The sequence below is a fragment of the Manihot esculenta genome, chromosome 1 (assembly GCF_001659605.2).
Source record: "Manihot esculenta cultivar AM560-2 chromosome 1, M.esculenta_v8, whole genome shotgun sequence".
Classification (NCBI taxonomy): domain Eukaryota; kingdom Viridiplantae; phylum Streptophyta; class Magnoliopsida; order Malpighiales; family Euphorbiaceae; genus Manihot; species Manihot esculenta.
The window spans coordinates 15931240-15948741 of record NC_035161.2 but is presented as its reverse complement, the minus strand read 5'-3'; the positions used below and the strand labels follow the sequence as shown (position 1 = coordinate 15948741).

Genomic DNA, 17502 nt, shown 5'->3' with positions numbered 1-17502 from the left:
AAGAGAAATGGCACAGTTCGTGTCCGCCTGCGAAGTATGTCAGAGGGTAAAGCTGGAACATCAGAAGCCGGCTGGAATGCTTAACCCACTACCGATTCTAGAGTGGAAATGGGAGAATATAGCTATGGACTTCGTGGTGGGGTTACCGACAACATCCAACAGATTGGACTCCATATGGGTGATCGTGGACAGACTGACCAAATCTGCCCACTTCATCCCTGTTAGGAGTGGCTATTCTGTGGACAAACTGGCGTAGGTGTTTGTTGACGAAGTGGTCAGGTTGCATGGGGCTCCTGTTTCAATAGTGTCAGATAGGGGACCCCAGTTCACCTCTAGGTTTTGGCGGAGTCTGCAAAATGCTATGGGTACCAGGCTAGATTTTAGCACTGCTTTCCATGCACAGACTAACGGACAGTCAGAGAGGACCATCCAAACAATTGAAGATATGCTCAGAATGTGTGTGCTAGATTTTGGCGGTTTTTGAAGGCAGCATCTACCTTTGGTGGAGTTTGCCTACAATAATAGCTATCATGCTAGCATAGGGATGGCTCCATATGAAGCTTTGTATGGAAGGAAGTGCAGGTCACCTGTCTGCTGAGAAGAAGTGGGAGAACGGTCCTTAGCCTGAGGTAGTAGAGATCACCAGCAGAGTAGTACCAATTATCAGAGAAAGGATCAAGACTGCTGTGAGCAGGCAAAAGAGTTATGCAGATGTCCGCAGGAAGCATATAGAGTTTCAGGAGGGAGATTTGGTATTGCTCAAGGTGTCTCCTATGAAAGGGGTGATTCCTTTTGGGAAGAAGGGTAAGCTAGCTCCACAATACATCGAACCCTTTGAAATCCTGCAAAAGATTGGAAATGTATCGTACAAGCTGGACCTACCTGCCTCAATGGAAAGAATCCATCCGGTTTTCCATGTTTCCATGTTACGGAAGTTCGTGTCAAATCCGGGCAAGGTTCTTAGTGAGCCTGATGTGGAGATCCTAGGAGATCTCACCTATGTTGAGCAGACAGTGCGGATCCTAGACATGCAGATCAGAAAGCTGAGGAACAAGGAAATCCCGATGGTGAAAGTCCTTTGGAATCACCACAACATAGAAGAATGTACCTGGGAGACACGGGAGTCTATGCTCCAGCAATACCCTCATCTCTTTTAAGGTTAGTATCTATGTGTTTCTATTTGTTTATGTGTGTTATACCATGTTATGCTCGTTTGGTGAACATTCGGGGACGAATGTTCTTAAGGGGGGGAGAATGTAATACCCGGCTAGACTCCGGCATCGAAATTCCTATTTCTGGTGGAATCTCGGATGTCGAAAACCTCGAGAAGGGTAAAATATATTTTTTCTAAAATGTTTTCACGTGTTTTAAGGTTTTAAGTAAGAAAGAAATTGAGTTTTTGAAAGAAAAGTACCAAGGAAGGAAAGCCAGGTTCGACCGCCGAACCTCAAGTTCTGCTGCAGAACATGGTGGAGTTTAGGGAGCACCTTTGGCCCCCGAAGGTGGTCTGGCCAACCACCTATAAAAGGCCCCATGTCTGAAAATGGGCGAGTTTTCTTCTCCATTCTCGGGCAAAGGTGAGTCCAAACCCTACCATGGTTACTTTTGATGTTTTCCTTCAAATCTTTCAAGTTTTTAACAAGCTTTCATCTTGTTTTGAAGTTTTTAAGCTCAAAATCGAAGTTGTGAAGTTTGGAGACTTTCGGAACCCATTTTCCCCAAATCTTCAAGTTGGGTCACGCCTTCTCTCGATTCTTCAAGAGGTAAGCGTCGATCCTCACCATCTTTGACGTTTTGAGCAAGTGTTATGAAGGGTTATGGGGTAAAGATGCATGATTAGGTTAGTTGTAAAATGTTAGGGTTTATGTGAGTTTAATGATGAAATGTATGTTTATTGTATGTTAAATGTGATGTTGTTGGGGTATAGGTTAGTTTTAAGCCCCTAAATGCTGGAGAATGTGTTTATGCATATTTTTGAGTGGTTTGGTTTGAGTTTGGAAGGTTTGGGAGGCAAAATGTGCATGAGAGGCTTGAGTTCTCCCATTATGGAAGAACTCAGGTTCGGCTGCCGAAGCCATGTTCGGCCGCCGAACCTGCCTGGGGAGGCAGTTCTGGCTGCCGAACCCTGCCCCCGAAAGTTTGGACTTTCGGCTCTAGAGAGGGGTTTCGGCCACCGAACCTACCCCCGAAGGTTGGCGAGTTTCGGCTCTGGAACCACTTTCGGCCACCGAACCTGCCACCGAAAGTGGTTGAGTTTCGGCTCTGGAGGGACTTTCGGCCGCCAAACCTGCCGCCGAAAGTGCCCTGTTCAGCCTTCCTTTGCATGTTTTCTATGAATATTTTATGGTGTTTTAGAGGGTTTTTGGGGAGATGTTTAGAGTCATGTTGATGTATGTTTGGTCCCTCATTTGAGTCCACCTGTGTAGGTTCGGATCCGAGGAACCGAGGACCCCAGCAGTGACATAGCTGCTTCAGAGTCTTTCCAGAGTCAGCCTGAGGTGAGTAGAATGGATCTTTATGTTTCAAAGTAAATAAATTTCGAGCATGTTCATGCATCACGAATGCCATGATATATACTAGGTTGTTTGCATTAGAATTCACGAATATGTTGCATTGCATACTATGATGTTGATGTGGATGGATGTTGGATGATCCATTAGTCCTCGATATGATATGATGTGATATGGTATGGTATGGAAGTCCAGGTCGAGACCCATTCTATGCTTCTGGCACAGAGTAAGAGAAAGTCCAAGTCGAGACCCATTCTACACCCCTGGCACATTAGAATGTTATTGTAATGACCCGGAAACCGGACCGCTACCGGCGCTAGGATCCAGATCGGCTTAAGGCCGCCGGAACCTGTAGCAAGCCTAACATACAACCTGTACACCTGTTTAATCCCATACATGATCAACATAAACATAAAAATTTTGAACCTTTCACATTCAATCACCAAACTCAACCTGTGCATGCACAACTTATGATCATAAGCATCAAACCCCACACTGGAGTCCTCAACAAATACTCCAATGGGGTAACATAGCATATAATAAGTTTGGTCTACACAAAACATCATTAAATCATTACATTTGAAAGATCATGTAACAAGAGGGATTAACATACAAACTAGGGTCAAGCATAACTCTAATCCTCAATAACATCATTATATTACATTACTGTTCTATAATATACTTTACATTACATCATTCTCATGTCCACTTCTAACTATTACATAGACATGACTTTACTCTAGCTGACCTCCTGTTCTATCCCGTACCTGCAAACCTAGGGAAATTAGGGAGTGGGGTGAGCTACTAGAGCCCAGTGAACAGAATAATAAAACATTGTATTTAAAACATATGATATCATGGAATGCATCACAGCACAAACAAATCACATCAAGGATGAACTTGTCACCATTTAGCCCTCTATACAGTCTAATCATGCCAAGGGCGTAGTGCAGGCATGCCTGGACTTCCATATCATATCATACATATCCAATCGTGCCGGGGGCATAGTGCAGGCATGCCCGGACTTTCTCTTACATAGTGCCAGGGGCATAGAGCAGGCACGCCTGGACTTCCATATCCTATCATCATGTCATAACATATGATGGCTAATGGATCATTGAACATTCATTCGCATCAACAACATAATATGCAATGCAACATATTCGTGAATTCTAATGCAAGCACCCTAATATATCTCATGGCATTCGTGATGCGTGAATCATGCTAAAACTTTCATTATTTGCTTTGAAACATAGAGAGTTATTCCACTCACCTCTAGCTAGCTCTGACAAGACACTGAAGAAGCTATCTCACTGCTGGGGTCCTCGGTTCCTCGGGTCCGAACCTACATAGGTGGACTCAAATGAGGGACCAAACATACATGAACGAGACTCTAAAATACTCCCCAAAAATCCCCTTAAAACACCTTAAAACAATCATAGAAATCATGCAAAGGAAGGCTGGACAGGGCACTTTCGGCGGCAGGTTCGGCGGCCGAAAGTCCCTCCAGAGACGAAAGTCATGCACCTTTGGCGGCACTTTCGGCGGCCAAAGGTTCCTTCCAGAGACGAAACTCATGCATGTTCGGCGGCACCTTCGGCGGCCGAAACTCCCTTCCAGAGCTGAAAGTCTACTTTCGGGGGCAGGGTTCGGTAGCCAAAGGCTAGCCTCCACAGGTAGGTTCGGCGGCCGAAAGTCCCTTCAGCTGCCGAACCTGAGTTCTTCCAAATGGCAGAACTCAGCCTCCAACATGCACATTTGCCTCCCAAAACATTCAATCATGCATTTACCTATTCTACAACAAGCAAACTCAAGCCAACAAGCATATAGGGGTCCCAAACTATCCTAAACCCCAACTACAACACATCAAACATATATAAAACAACCCACATTGCTCAAAAACTCAACATTAACCCAAAAACTCAAAAATAAACTAAACATGCATTTCTACCCCACAAATCATCATAAAACTTACTTAAAACATAAAGGGAGTTAAAGATCTACTCTAACCTCTTGAAGATCGAGAGGAGAGGCAATCTAACTCGGAGATGGGAGAGATCTCGCTCCTTTGGTCTCCAAGCTCCAAAACTTGCTCTTTTTGCTCAAATATCTTCAAACCAAGATAAACCTTGTTAAAACTTAAAGGATTTGACAAAAATCATCAAAAACAACCATGGGAGAGCATGGACTCACCGTTGGCCGAAAATGGAGAGAAAACTCGCCCGTTTCGGCCATGGAGCCCTTATATAGGGGCTGGCCAGACCACCCTTCGGCAGCCTAAAGTGCCTCCAAAACTCATGCAAGTTCGGCGGCCGAACCTAAGCCACTTTCGGAAGCCTAACTTGCCCCCCTAAACTATCCCATGTTCGGCGGCCGAACTTGAGGTTCGGCGGCTGAACTTGGAAATGCCTCCTTGGTCATTTTCATTAAAAACTCAACTTCTTTCTTACTTAAAATCATAAAACACATTAAAACATTTTATGAAAACATGAGTTTACCCTTCTAGAGGTTTTCGATATCCGAGATTCCACCGGACGGTAGGAATTCCGATACCGGAGTCTAGCCGGGTATTACATCTTCCCCCCTTAAGAACATTCATCCCCGAATGTTCACTAAACAACACATGCATAGCATAAAACATCAACACACATACAAAGCACATAAAACTCACCTTAGAAGAGATGAGGATATTGTTGGAGCATGGACTCCCGTGTCTCCCAGGTACACTTCTCGATGTTGTGGAGATCCAAGAAGATCTCACCTATGTTGAGCAGCCAGTACGGATCCTAGACACCCAGATCAGAAAGTTGAGAAACAAGGAAATCATCATCGTTATGATATGTTATGTTAAGAGAAAGTCTAGATCGAGGCCCATTCTACACTCCTGGCACTATTGGATATGTAGAGGGCTATTGGTGACAAGTCCATCCTTGATGTGATTTGTTTGTGATGTGATGCATTTCATGAAAGCATGAATTTTAATATATTGTTTTACTATTCTGCTCACTGGGCTCTAGTAGCTCACCCCTTTCCCTTAACCCCCAGGTTTGCAGGTTCGGGATAGACCAGGAAGTTAGCAAGAGTAAAAGTTTTATGTATGTAATAGTTTAGTGTGGACATGAATAATGATGTAATGAAATGTATTGTAATGTAAGATATTGTATAGAATTGTATTGAGGATTAGTATTGTGCTTGACCCTAGAGTTTATGGTTAATCCCTTTTGATACATGATCTTTATGTAATGTTTTATTAATGTGATGTAAACCAAGCTTGATGTATGTAATGTTGACCCAACGAGAGCATTTGATGAGGGCTCTAGTGTGGGGTTTTTATGTATTCAGTATTAGTGCATGCACAGGTCGAGCTTAGTGAATGAAAAAGTTTAAAGTTTTTATGAAATGTATGATCATGTATGGAATTTATCAGGTATAACAGGTTGTATGTTAGGCTTGCTACGGGTCTTGGTGACCTTAAGTCGATCTGGATCCTAGCACCGGTAGCGGTCCAATTTCGGGTCGTTACAAACGTGTTAGCGTCCTACTGAGTCATAGTAAAGATCCGAGCTGGAGCTGATGGACCTTCACCCCGGGAACCTGCTGAAGAAGAGGCTGCCCCTCTCCCCCTGCCTCTACCACTGCCCTGAGTTGTGGATGGAGCTACTGGTTATGCCTGAAGCCACTGGTTGTGCCACACTGCCTGAAGTGGTCTGCTGGGACTATGCCATTATGGCTGCCTTAGGGCACTCCCGTGCTATGTGCCCCTCTTGTCCGCATCGGTAACATGCTGATGTCCCAAACCGACAGACTCCCTTGTGCGGTTTACCGCACCTCAAACATTCGGAGCCATTCGAACCAGAGCTCAAACCACCACCTAATCCCAGACCCGACTTCAACCGGTTCTAGAACTTATTCTTCTTCGACTTTTTAGAGCCTCTGACCCACTTTTTGCTATCCGAAGCTGCTGCACTCAAAGAAGAGAGGTCGATATTCCCTAAACCTGGGGTCTTGAAACCCGAGGGCTGTGCCACTTGCTGTTTCACTGTTCCCTGAATGATGGCACTAGCCTCCATCTTCCGTGCTGCATCACTATGGTGTGAAAGTCCTCTCTCTCTACTGCTAGAATTAGGGAGGAATACCTGGGGTGGAGCCTCATGGTATACCTCCTGGCCTTCTTCTGATCTGTGTCATATGTCTGGCCCACATATTGCAGCAACTCCAGAAACTTGTCGGTGTACTCATCGACACTCATATCCTCTGTCTGCCTTAGCTGCTCAAACTCAACAACTTTCAGCTCTCTAGAACTGTCTGGAAAAGCCCATCCTGCAAACTCATTAGCAAATTGCTCCCAGGATAAGCTCTCCAACATTGGGTCCACATAGTTTTTAAACCACTCTCATGCTTTCTTGTACTTTAAAGTGAACCCCGCCATCTGAATGGCTCTACTATCACTGGCTCCTAGCTCATCCGTTATCATCTTTACCGTCTTGAGGTACTCAAACAGATCATCACCTGTCTTGAACTTGGGAGCATCCAGCTTCAGGTAATCCGTCATCTTTACCTTGCTCCCCACAGACGAGCTAGGTTTGGGTGTTTGGATATCAGGGACCATAGGTTCTGCTGGTGGTGGAGGAGGTACAACATTCCCTGAGTTAGGGTTAGCTGGATTTGGATAGAAAGGTGAGGGTGAAAACACGGGGTACTGTGGATAAGGTGGGTAAAAGGAAGGATAGGGCATGAAGGTAGGATATGGGTTGTAACTAGAGTAATCCGATGTACTCCCCATTGGATACCCTGGACCCTGTGTGACAGTGCGGTTGTCGAAGCCGGTCAAAAATAACCTTCTTGGTTATCAACAATTTACAACTACAGATAGTGGTGAAGGATCGAATCTACAGAGAATTGATTACCTATTTATTTTTCTCAATCAAGACCAAGAGAACCAATTGAAAACACAATTAAAAGCAAGTTATTGAAAGTAGAACAAAGATAAAGTGCAATAAAAGTAAAAGGGGGGTTTTGAGATGATTTGACTTACAACTATTGGAAGCAATTAAAATAGCAAGTAATTAAAATAAAAGAGGAAATCAATATGAGAAAAGTCTAGTTGAAGATATGGATCCACTTTGGTTGTTTGGGTTGATCATTGAAACTTAGATTACCTTGATTGAATCAATAGGTTAGTTATGGGGATGGAAAACGCTTCACACCACCATGTCTTTCCTTATGAACAAATTAATTAGAGAACGTCCTCTAATCAATTACTAATCAACAAATTGCCAAGGAACGTCCTTAGGCCTAAGGCATCAAAACAATTGTCAATTGCATAAAGAACTAGAAAGATCCAACCCTAGCTACTCCAAACGCTTGAAGATGTTCTAGATCATGCAATTCTTTGGTTTTTACACCAAGTGTTCTATGGACAGAATATTTCCAGCAATTACGGACTAAAAAATATCCCAACCAACAATCAATTAACTTTGCAATCAAGAATCAAGTGGCCAATTTGATCAAAACAACAAAGCAATCTTGGAATTAAGCACAATTGCATGAATATTGAATAAACCAAAATCAAACACTTTATGTTCAGATCTCACAACCTTTTAAAAAACCTTAGTTTCAACTAAATTTCAACTAGAATAAGGGTTTCAGCCACTCATGGCTGAACCAAAATAGAAAAATAGAAGAAGAAAGGAGGTGGAAGAACCGGTGGTGGCACAAGGTGGAGGAGGAGTGGCGGCCGAACCTTGAAGAGGTTGGGAGATTCAAAATCTGCCTTTCTTGTCTTCTTGAAACCTTTAAATAGATCTTGAGAGGCTCCTTAGGGTTTGGTGGCAGTCCATGAGTCTTTTAGAGGCTGTCCAAAGTGCCATTGGTCCCATATGTGCCTTCTTTGTGCATGGGTGAAGGCAAAAACGAGATGCATGTGATGGGGGGTAAGTGGGGGCTCTTTGGTCTTTTTAATTGCTGCCCAAGGTCTTCAAGATGTTGCCTTAAGAGTTAAGAGGCTGCCCATGCACTAATAAGGAAGGTGGAGCCTCCTTTTGAATTTTGAATGTGTATGGCATGAAGTGGGAAACATGTGATCTTTGGATTTGGCTTCCTTAATAAGTTGGATCTTGAAATCCAATATTTGAATGTGAATCTTGAAGATTTGGATCTCAAAATACTTCCCTTGTTTGGCTCCTCTAATATAGCAACTTGAGATATGGCTTCTTGAATGAGGAAATAGAGTGTTGAGAGGGATTTTCGGCTGCCTAAAATGAGTTTCGGAGGCTGGACTTTCGGCTCTGGACGCAAGGTTCGGCGACCGAAGGTGCCGCCGAAGGTGGTTGAGTTTTTCCTCTGGACTTGACTTTAGGCCGCCGAAAGTACTTCCGAAAGTGGCTGTTTTTTGGCATTCTTTGGCACTTTTAAGAGCATTTTCTCGAAATTGTTTCTTCACACCTAATATCTTCAAAACATGATTAAAACCACAAAATTAGGTAAAAAAGGTGTAAATAAACATCAAGAACATAAGGATAAATTGGGCTAAAATATGCTCTATCAAATACCCCCACACTTAAGCTTTTGCTTGTCCTCAAGCAAATAAACATAGTCAAATAAGTTTTCTTCCTCTAGATCCTTATTACCACTTAAGCTCATACTCTAGACACTTATTTTGAAGCATTGCAGTGAAGAATATATGCATGAAGATTACTTACCCCCTTTCCTTGTTTCCCTTTGCTTACCATGGCTAGGATTTATTTTCCTCAAGAGAGACATGCACATTAATTTGTTAAGACTTTTTTTAGCTTTTGGATTGACTTGCCCTTACCTTGAAGTACTTTATTCAGGCTTTTGCACTTTAGATTTTGCTTGGAAAGGTCACCAACCTATTTTTGATGTCATGGTTTATATTTTTCAGTTGGTCACCTATCCAAGTGGCTACTAGCCTTGTTCATAGTCTTTTGACCATTGGAACAGTTTTTGAATTTGTGCTTTTGAGGTCTTTGCCTTTGCTGAATTTTCTTTCTCTCAATGATTTGGGCAAATCAATACCAATTGCTAAATCAAGTCACATTAGGTTCATTCACACAATTTCAATTTATTCTCAATCAATTGAGGGTCATCAATATATTTTTCACCATAAGCAAACTCAAAGATTCAATTTAAAAGGCAATTCTCAAACATGAATACAACTCACTGCAATTGATTCAACATAAGTTTAAAGAGTTATCACATTAATGGGGTCATGGAAAGAAAGACTCATCTAACATAGTTCATCAGTTTGAGTAGAGCAAAACAAAAAGAAGAAGAAGGTTGTGGTTGTGTGTGTTTTATTGAAAGCATAAAAATAACAAAAATGAAAAAATTTTGCCTAATGCAATCAAACTAAAGATTAAAGCAAAAATAAACTTAAAAGTAAAAATTCAGATATATGCACCCCAACACTTAATCATGCATTATCCTCAATGTATAAGAAACATAAAAGAACAAAGGAAACTGAGTACTCCCCTGGGTGTGGTGTGCATGGTGTGATCCACTTGATCAAGGCTCAAGTAATTGGAGAAGGGAAAAGAGTCCCAATTGCATTGAGCAAAAAGTGTAGCGCTCCTTTTGATTTGGTCATGAACCATCCTACTTTCTCCATGTACTCATGAAGTAACATGATTAGCTTCTCCTCTTTTAGATGAGGTGTGCCTCTAGCTTTTATGTTTGCATTTTTGAGATGATTGGAAAGCACCTTGAACTCCAATTCATGTTTTTCCATGTGTAGCTACAATTTAGTACTAAAATCTGGCAAAACAAACTCTACCTTATCCGGAGGTTTGGGAAGACATTGATCTGCATGGTCCTTTGGTTTAGGTGCTTGGAACACCATTTGTTCCTTGTAAGCATGGGCTGTTTGCGTTGGAAGGCTGAAAGGAGTTTCAGATTGCTCCTTCTGCGCAAGATCTGACTGAAAGAGGAGCTGTAGAGTAGTCGGATTCGGCAGCCGAAAGATGGTGGAGTTCGGCGGGCGAAAAGTCATGGCTTCAGTTTGCGCAAGTCCTTCCAGAAGTGGTGTGACCAAGATCTCTTCAGCCTGTGCTTGGCTGCAGTTCACCTGATGGATGTAACAGTCAGTTTCTTTCAATTCTGGCTCTTTCTGAGTCTCTTCCCTGCAAGGATCATTGTTTAGCATATCATCTTTTATATCAAAAACATCTTTGTTCAAACAATCAATGATATCCAAATTATCAACAGGCTCTGTTTGATCAGTTTGTTTGGACAAACAGTATTCAGATTGTGTCTCTTCAGTAGCTTGTTCTTGTACTTGCCAACTTTCCTCATCATCCTCCACATCTTTAAGTTCTTGCTCTCTTCTTAACATGTTTGCATTCATTGACGCAATCAGCTGTCTTATGTCCTGTCGCACGCTTTGCATGGAACTTACCATGGTTTCTATCATCTTTTCAAGGTGCTGGTAAGGATTTGGAGGTTCTGGTTGGGCTTGATATCCTTGATAATTTTGGTAGTTGTTATCCTCTGCATAACTGAAGTCTGAATGGTCTCCCCAATTTGAATTGTATGTGTTATGGTAGGGATCATGTATTGGCTGTTCATAGAATCCTCCATATTCATGAACTGGTTGGTCATCCTTATAAAGTGCAGGACATTGGGAAGTTAGGTGTCCCACATATCCACAGATCTTACATGGTTGAGATTGCTGGAGTCGTCGAGCCTGTAGAGCTATGACATATCTTTCCACAATAGAGGTTAGGTCAGGAATTTGAGAAGTGAGATAATATGTACTTACCTCATCCATAATTCAGAGATGTTCGGCCATTGGTGCAAGATTCAGTTGCTGGAGTAAAGCAAGTTCGGCGGCCGAAGGTGGATGGGTTTCGACGGCCGAAGGTTGGGCAAAATGCTCGGCAGCTTGCTTTCCTAATCTTCTGAGGGTGCGTTCAATTTCTGGATCAAAAGGGCAGAGTGTCCCTGTGTTCAGATCTGGTCATGAAAGAAAAAATAAACAAACAAGTAAAATCAATTCCCCGGCAACGGCGCCAATTTTTGACAGTGCGGTTGTCGAAGCCGGTAAAAAATAACCTTCTTGGTTATCAACAATTTACAACTGCAGATAGTGGTGAAGGATCGAATCCACAGAGAATTGATTACCTATTTATTTTTCTCAATCAAGACCAAGAGAACCAATTGAAAACACAATTGAAAGCAAGTTATTGAAAGTAGAACAAAGATAAAGTGCAATAAAAGTAAAAGGGGGGTTTTGAGATGATTTAACTTACAACTATTGGAAGCAATTAAAACAGCAAGTAATTAAAATAAAAGAGAAAATCAATATGAGAAAAGTCTAGTTGAAGATATGGATCCACTTTGGTTGTTTGGGTTGATCATTGAAACTTAGATTACCTTGATTGAATCAATAGGTTAGTTATGGGGATGGAAAACGCTTCACACTACCATGTCTTTCCTTATGAACAAATTAATTAGGGAACGTTCTCTAATCAATTACTAATCAACAAATTGCCAAGGAACGTCCTTGGGCCTAAGGCATCAAAACAATTGTCAATTGCATAAAGAACTAGAAAGATCCAACCCTAGCTACTCCAAACGCTTGAAGATGTGCTAGATCATGCAATTCTTTGGTTTTTACACCAAGTGTTCTATGGACAGAATATTTCCAGCAGTTACGGACTAAAAAATATCCCAACCAACAATCAATTAACTTTGCAATCAAGAATCAAGTGGCCAATTTAATCAAAACAACAAAGCAATCTTGGAATTAAGCACAATTGCATGAATATTGAATAAACCAAAATCAAACACTTTATGTTCAGATCTCACAACCTTTTAAACAACCTTAGTTTCAACCAAACTTCAACTAGAATAAGGGTTTCAGCCACTCATGGCTGAACCAAAACAGAAAAAATAGAAGAAGAAAGGAGGTGGAAGAACCGGTGGTGGCACAAGGTGAAGGAGGAGTGGCGGCCGAACCTTGGAGAGGTTGGGAGATTCAAAATCTGCCTTTCTTGTCTTCTTGAAGCCTTTAAATAGATCTTGAGATGCTTCTTAGGGTTTGGTGGCAGTCCATGAGTCTTTTAGAGGCTGTCCAAAGTGCCCTTGGTCCCATATGTGCCTTCTTTGTGCATGGGTGAAGGCAAAAACGAGATGCATGTGATGGGGGGTAAGTGGGAGCTTTTTGGTCTTTTTAATTGCTGCCCAAGGTCTTCAAGATGTTGCCTTACGAGTGAAGAGGCTGCCCATGCACTAATAAGGAAGGTGGAGCCTCCTTTTGAATTTTGAATGTGCATGGTATGAAGTGGGAAACATGTGATCTTTGGATTTGGCTTCCTTAATAAGCTGGATCTTGAAATCCAATATTTGAATATGAATCTTGAAGATTTGGATCTCAAAATACTTTCCTTGTTTGGCTCCTCTAATATGGCAACTTGAGATATGGCTTTTTGAATGAGGAAAGAGAGTGTTGAGAGGGATTTTCGGCTGCCTAAAATGAGTTTCGGAGGCTGGACTTTTGGCTCTGGACGCAAGGTTCGGTGGCCGAAGGTGCCGCCGAAGGTGGTGGAGTTTTGCCTCTGGACTTGACTTTAAGCCGCCGAAAGTGCTTCCGAAAGTGGGTGACTTTCGGCTTCCGAAAGTGCTTCCGAAAGTGCTTCCGAAAGTGGCTGTTTTTTGGCATTCTTTGGGACTTTTAAGAGCATTTCCTCCAAATTGTTTCTTCACACCTAATATCTTCAAAACATGATTAAAACCACAAAATTAGGTAAAAAAGGTATAAATAAACATAAAGAACATAAGGATAAATTGGGCTAAAATATGCTCTATCACTGTGGAAAGGGTTGGTACTGGGGTGGGTGAGCATAACTCGAGGCCTGAGCGCCTCCTTATTATTTTCCCATACCCTCTTCTAACATACTCATGCCCAGACTACCATCTCTTCTTTGTTCATCCTCCTCTGATCCCCTCACATCAGCTGACATTTCACCCTGAACTGTTCCCCTCCTGCTCACATCAAAAGACCTTCTAGGGTCCCTTGATGTCCTTTCTCTGCTGGACCTACTAGACATTGCCCTCGGCAAAGCAGAGGGAAGGGCATCCATGCCCTCATTCTCAGGTGGGACTCCAGTCAATTGTGCAGATGGACGAGTGCCTCTCATTCTATTTTTTGAAACACAACACATACACATAAACATTAGCATCATATGGTTCATGTGGAAACACATGAACCCATATCACATACATCACATATCATTAATGCGCATGCATATAGTCATGACATTTCACATCATCATCAAGACAGGACTCTATATCCTATCCTAGTGAACATGATTTTTCCTATTGTGCTTGCCCTTCTATGACATCTATGAGCCCGACACACTAGGTCCGACCATACGAACCTACATTACAAAAAAACAGTGATTTAGCGACTAAAATTTTGGTTGCTAAAAAGAAAGATTTGGTCGCTATTATGAAATAGCGACCATTTAGCGACCAAAACAAAATGGTCGGTGTTTGGCCAGTCGCTAAAGTTTTGGCGACAATCTAAAAATTAGTCGCTAAAATAGCGACCAATCAGCGACCATTTTTTGGTTGCTAATTTGGTGTCATGGCAAATTAAGTATTAGAAATATTAGTCGCTGGGTGGAAGTAAATTGGTTGTTAAATTTTGGTCGCGCAATGGTCGCTAATTTGGTCGTTATTTCGTTGTTATTTGATCGCCTCAGGGAAGAGTATTTAGTCGCTGTGTGGAAGTAAATTGGTCATTAAATTTTGGTCGCGAAATAGTCGCTGTTTTGGTCGCTAATTTGATCGGTATTTCATTGTTATTTGATCGCCTCAGGGAAGAGTATTTAGTAGCTGTGTGGAAGTAAATTGGTCGTTACATTTTGGTCGCGAAATGGTCGCTGTTTGAGTCGCTAATTTGGTCGCTATTTCGTTGTTATTTGATCGCATCAGGGAAGAGTATTTAGTTGCTGTGTGGAAATAAATTGGTCGTTACATTTTGGTCGCGAAATGGTCGCTGTTTTAGTCGCTAATTTGGTCGCTATTTCATTGTTATTTGATCGCACCAGGGAAGAGCATTTAGTCGCTATTTCGTCGCAAATTAATAGTAAAATTAAAAAAATATTTATTATTTAATTTGTTTTTGCGGCTGATTAATCACTAATAAATACATTTAAATCTAATTCATATCATTTTTTCAATAAATTCATAAACCTGCTATAATATTAATATGTACACACACATTCCAATACATAAAACATCAAAGACAATATATACACATCAACTTCATTTCATAATTCTGCAATCTAAAAGTCCAAAACATTACTATAGTTCAACACTAAGAAACTTAAAATATCTCAAAATACATAATGGATCCAAATAGTATTAAATTCATATCATAAAATATATTATTTAAGTCAGTGAGTAATGACATCATGCTAATCCATATGTGAATCACCAAGGGATCTATGAGCTAGAGGACTATCAGATGATGATGGCATCAATGAGGAAGACTGCTGTCCCATCTTCGCTGCATGTAGTTCATCACGCATTTGAGCTATCATTTGATTTTGGTCTTCTACAAGTTTCTGCAAACTATTATACTTCTCTTCAAACTTTGCTTCAATTTCCTTCTTCCATTCTGGTGATTGGGATGATGGAACATTTGTTGATGTTCCCCCAGTTCCTGTTTGAGAGAAGGCAGAAGAGGCAGCACTACCTAAACCATAAACTCGACTTCCTTGCCATCCTCCTGCTGCAGTAATGAACAATTGATCCTCATTAATAGTTCCTCCATCTCCTTCCACATGATCTGATCCCACATATTGGCTTGAATGTTGTTCTTTTAGCTTCAGATAATTTTCCTAGAAAATCACAGAATAACAGTTCAATTTGAATACTAAAGTAAGGAAAAATGCTAATACCTACAAGATATGACAATTATAATACCTGCAAGATATCACATTTACAATACTTGCAAGATATCATAATAGAAAAATCAATCACACAACTGAGAATCATAAACAATTTCCTTGTGAGAATCACCTAGATATCAAAATCATAATTGCAACTGAAAATCAATCACACAACTCAAAATCAATCAACAACTCAAAATCAATCACACAAGTGAGAATCATAAACAAATTCCTTGTGAGAATTACCTAGATATCAGAATCATACTTGCAACTAAAAATCAATCACACAACTCAAAATCAATCAACAACTCAAAATCAATCACACAACTGAGAATCATAAACAATTTCCTTGTGAGAATCACCTAGATATCAAAATCATACTTGCAACTGAAAATCAATCACACAACTCAAAATCAATCACACAACTGAGAATCATAAACAATTTCCTTGTGAGAATCACCTAGATATCAGAATCATACATGCAACTGAAAATCAATCACACAACTCAAAATCAATCAATAACTCAAAATCAATCACACAACTGAGAATCATAAACAATTTCCTTGTGAGAATCACCTAGATATCAGAATCATACTTGCAACTGAAAATCAATCAAACAACTCAAAATCAATCACACAACTGAGAATCATAAACAATTTCCTTGTGAGAATCACCTAGATATCAGAATCATACTTGCAACTGAAAATCAATCACACAACTCAAAATCAATCAACAACTCAAAATCAATCACACAACTGAGATATCAGAATCGCACTTGCAACTGAAAATCAATCACACAACTCAAAATCAATCAACAACTCAAAATCAATGACACAACTAAAAATCAATCACATAGACATCAAAATCATACTTGCAAGATATTACTTAGAAAGACAACTTGTTTATATAGAAACTTACATAAACAATTTCAGCTCGTTTATCAACAAATTTATTGCGATCACTCTTCTTTGTATGGGTGTGGAGAAATAACTCAGCTGCTGTTGGAGGAACTTTGTCTGTCTTAGCATTTTGTATGCGTCTAGCATGCTCCTCATGTGTTATGGACCCACCTGTATGTTTAGAAGGACCAGCTCCTTCACCTCCCTTCTCTGTTAGGCAGTTCTTTGAGTACTTCATTGACTTTGCTACATACTCTGGAGTACTCCAATCTAAATTCCATTTATCCCAAACTTCATTTGATATATAAGCACTCCTCTTTTTTTTCTTCTTTTCATTTGTCAGAAGGTCTTTGTATCGGGTAGCTGCTTTTTTATTCCATGCCTTCCTCACTATTGCAGCACTTCCCTCATCCCAGTGAAATTCTTTCTATAAATTAATTTAAAAAACACATATACAATACAACATAGATTATAAGACATTTTATCTTTATTAGAATGCATAATATATTGCGTACCTCAAACTCTCTGAAATAAAAATCTTTTGTGGATTATGGGATATTCTTCCAGGAAGAACCCTTCTCGATATTGTACTTTTGAAAAATCTTTGTGCAGGCACTAGATGTCTTCTCAGAAGGCATAAGACTGTAATAGTTTAATAATGCGAGCATAATTTATAAATATTCAATATAATTATTTTTAAATAATTAACCAAAATGAAAACTAATAACAAAGATATATAATACAATGATAAGTAATGTTATACATTATACTTACTTTCCGCTTGCATGCACATAACAGTAGGTCCTAGTAGCATGTGATGAGGATGAGGATGCAGATCGACTAGCACTCAATCCAGGAACAGAACTTGAAGAAGTTGGGGCAGTGGGGGCAACTGGAGCAAATGGAGGGGCTGCAGGGGCTGAGTATGATACAGGGGTTGTTGGAGTAAGTGCTGGGGCTCTAAAGTCAGCTGAAGAAGGTGCAATGGCTATAATGCCTTAACCACGAACAATTTCTGGATCACCTCGGCCTCGGCCTCTACCTGTACCCGTTAAAACACCACGATCAGCATTACGTGCATCTTCTTTACCTTTACCCCTGGCCATATCTGTACAAAAAAAATCCAACAGGAGATTAGTATGTTGTAAAAGTAAAAATAATCAACAATAATAA

At 40.6% G+C, this 17502-nt stretch overlaps 1 protein-coding gene across 1 annotated transcript; it reads right to left on the bottom strand.

Annotated features, from left to right (window-relative positions):
- Positions 1-14775: 14775 nt before the first annotated feature.
- Positions 14776-17249, bottom strand: LOC122721747. Its single transcript, XM_043950398.1, has 4 exons — positions 17104-17249; positions 16845-16971; positions 16349-16756; positions 14776-15379 (listed from the first exon to the last, which is right to left on the bottom strand). Exons 3-4 carry the CDS (start codon positions 16565-16567, stop codon positions 14954-14956), a joined length of 645 nt encoding a protein of 214 aa, XP_043806333.1. The 5' UTR covers positions 16568-16756; positions 16845-16971; positions 17104-17249; the 3' UTR covers positions 14776-14953.
- Positions 17250-17502: the final 253 nt, after the last annotated feature.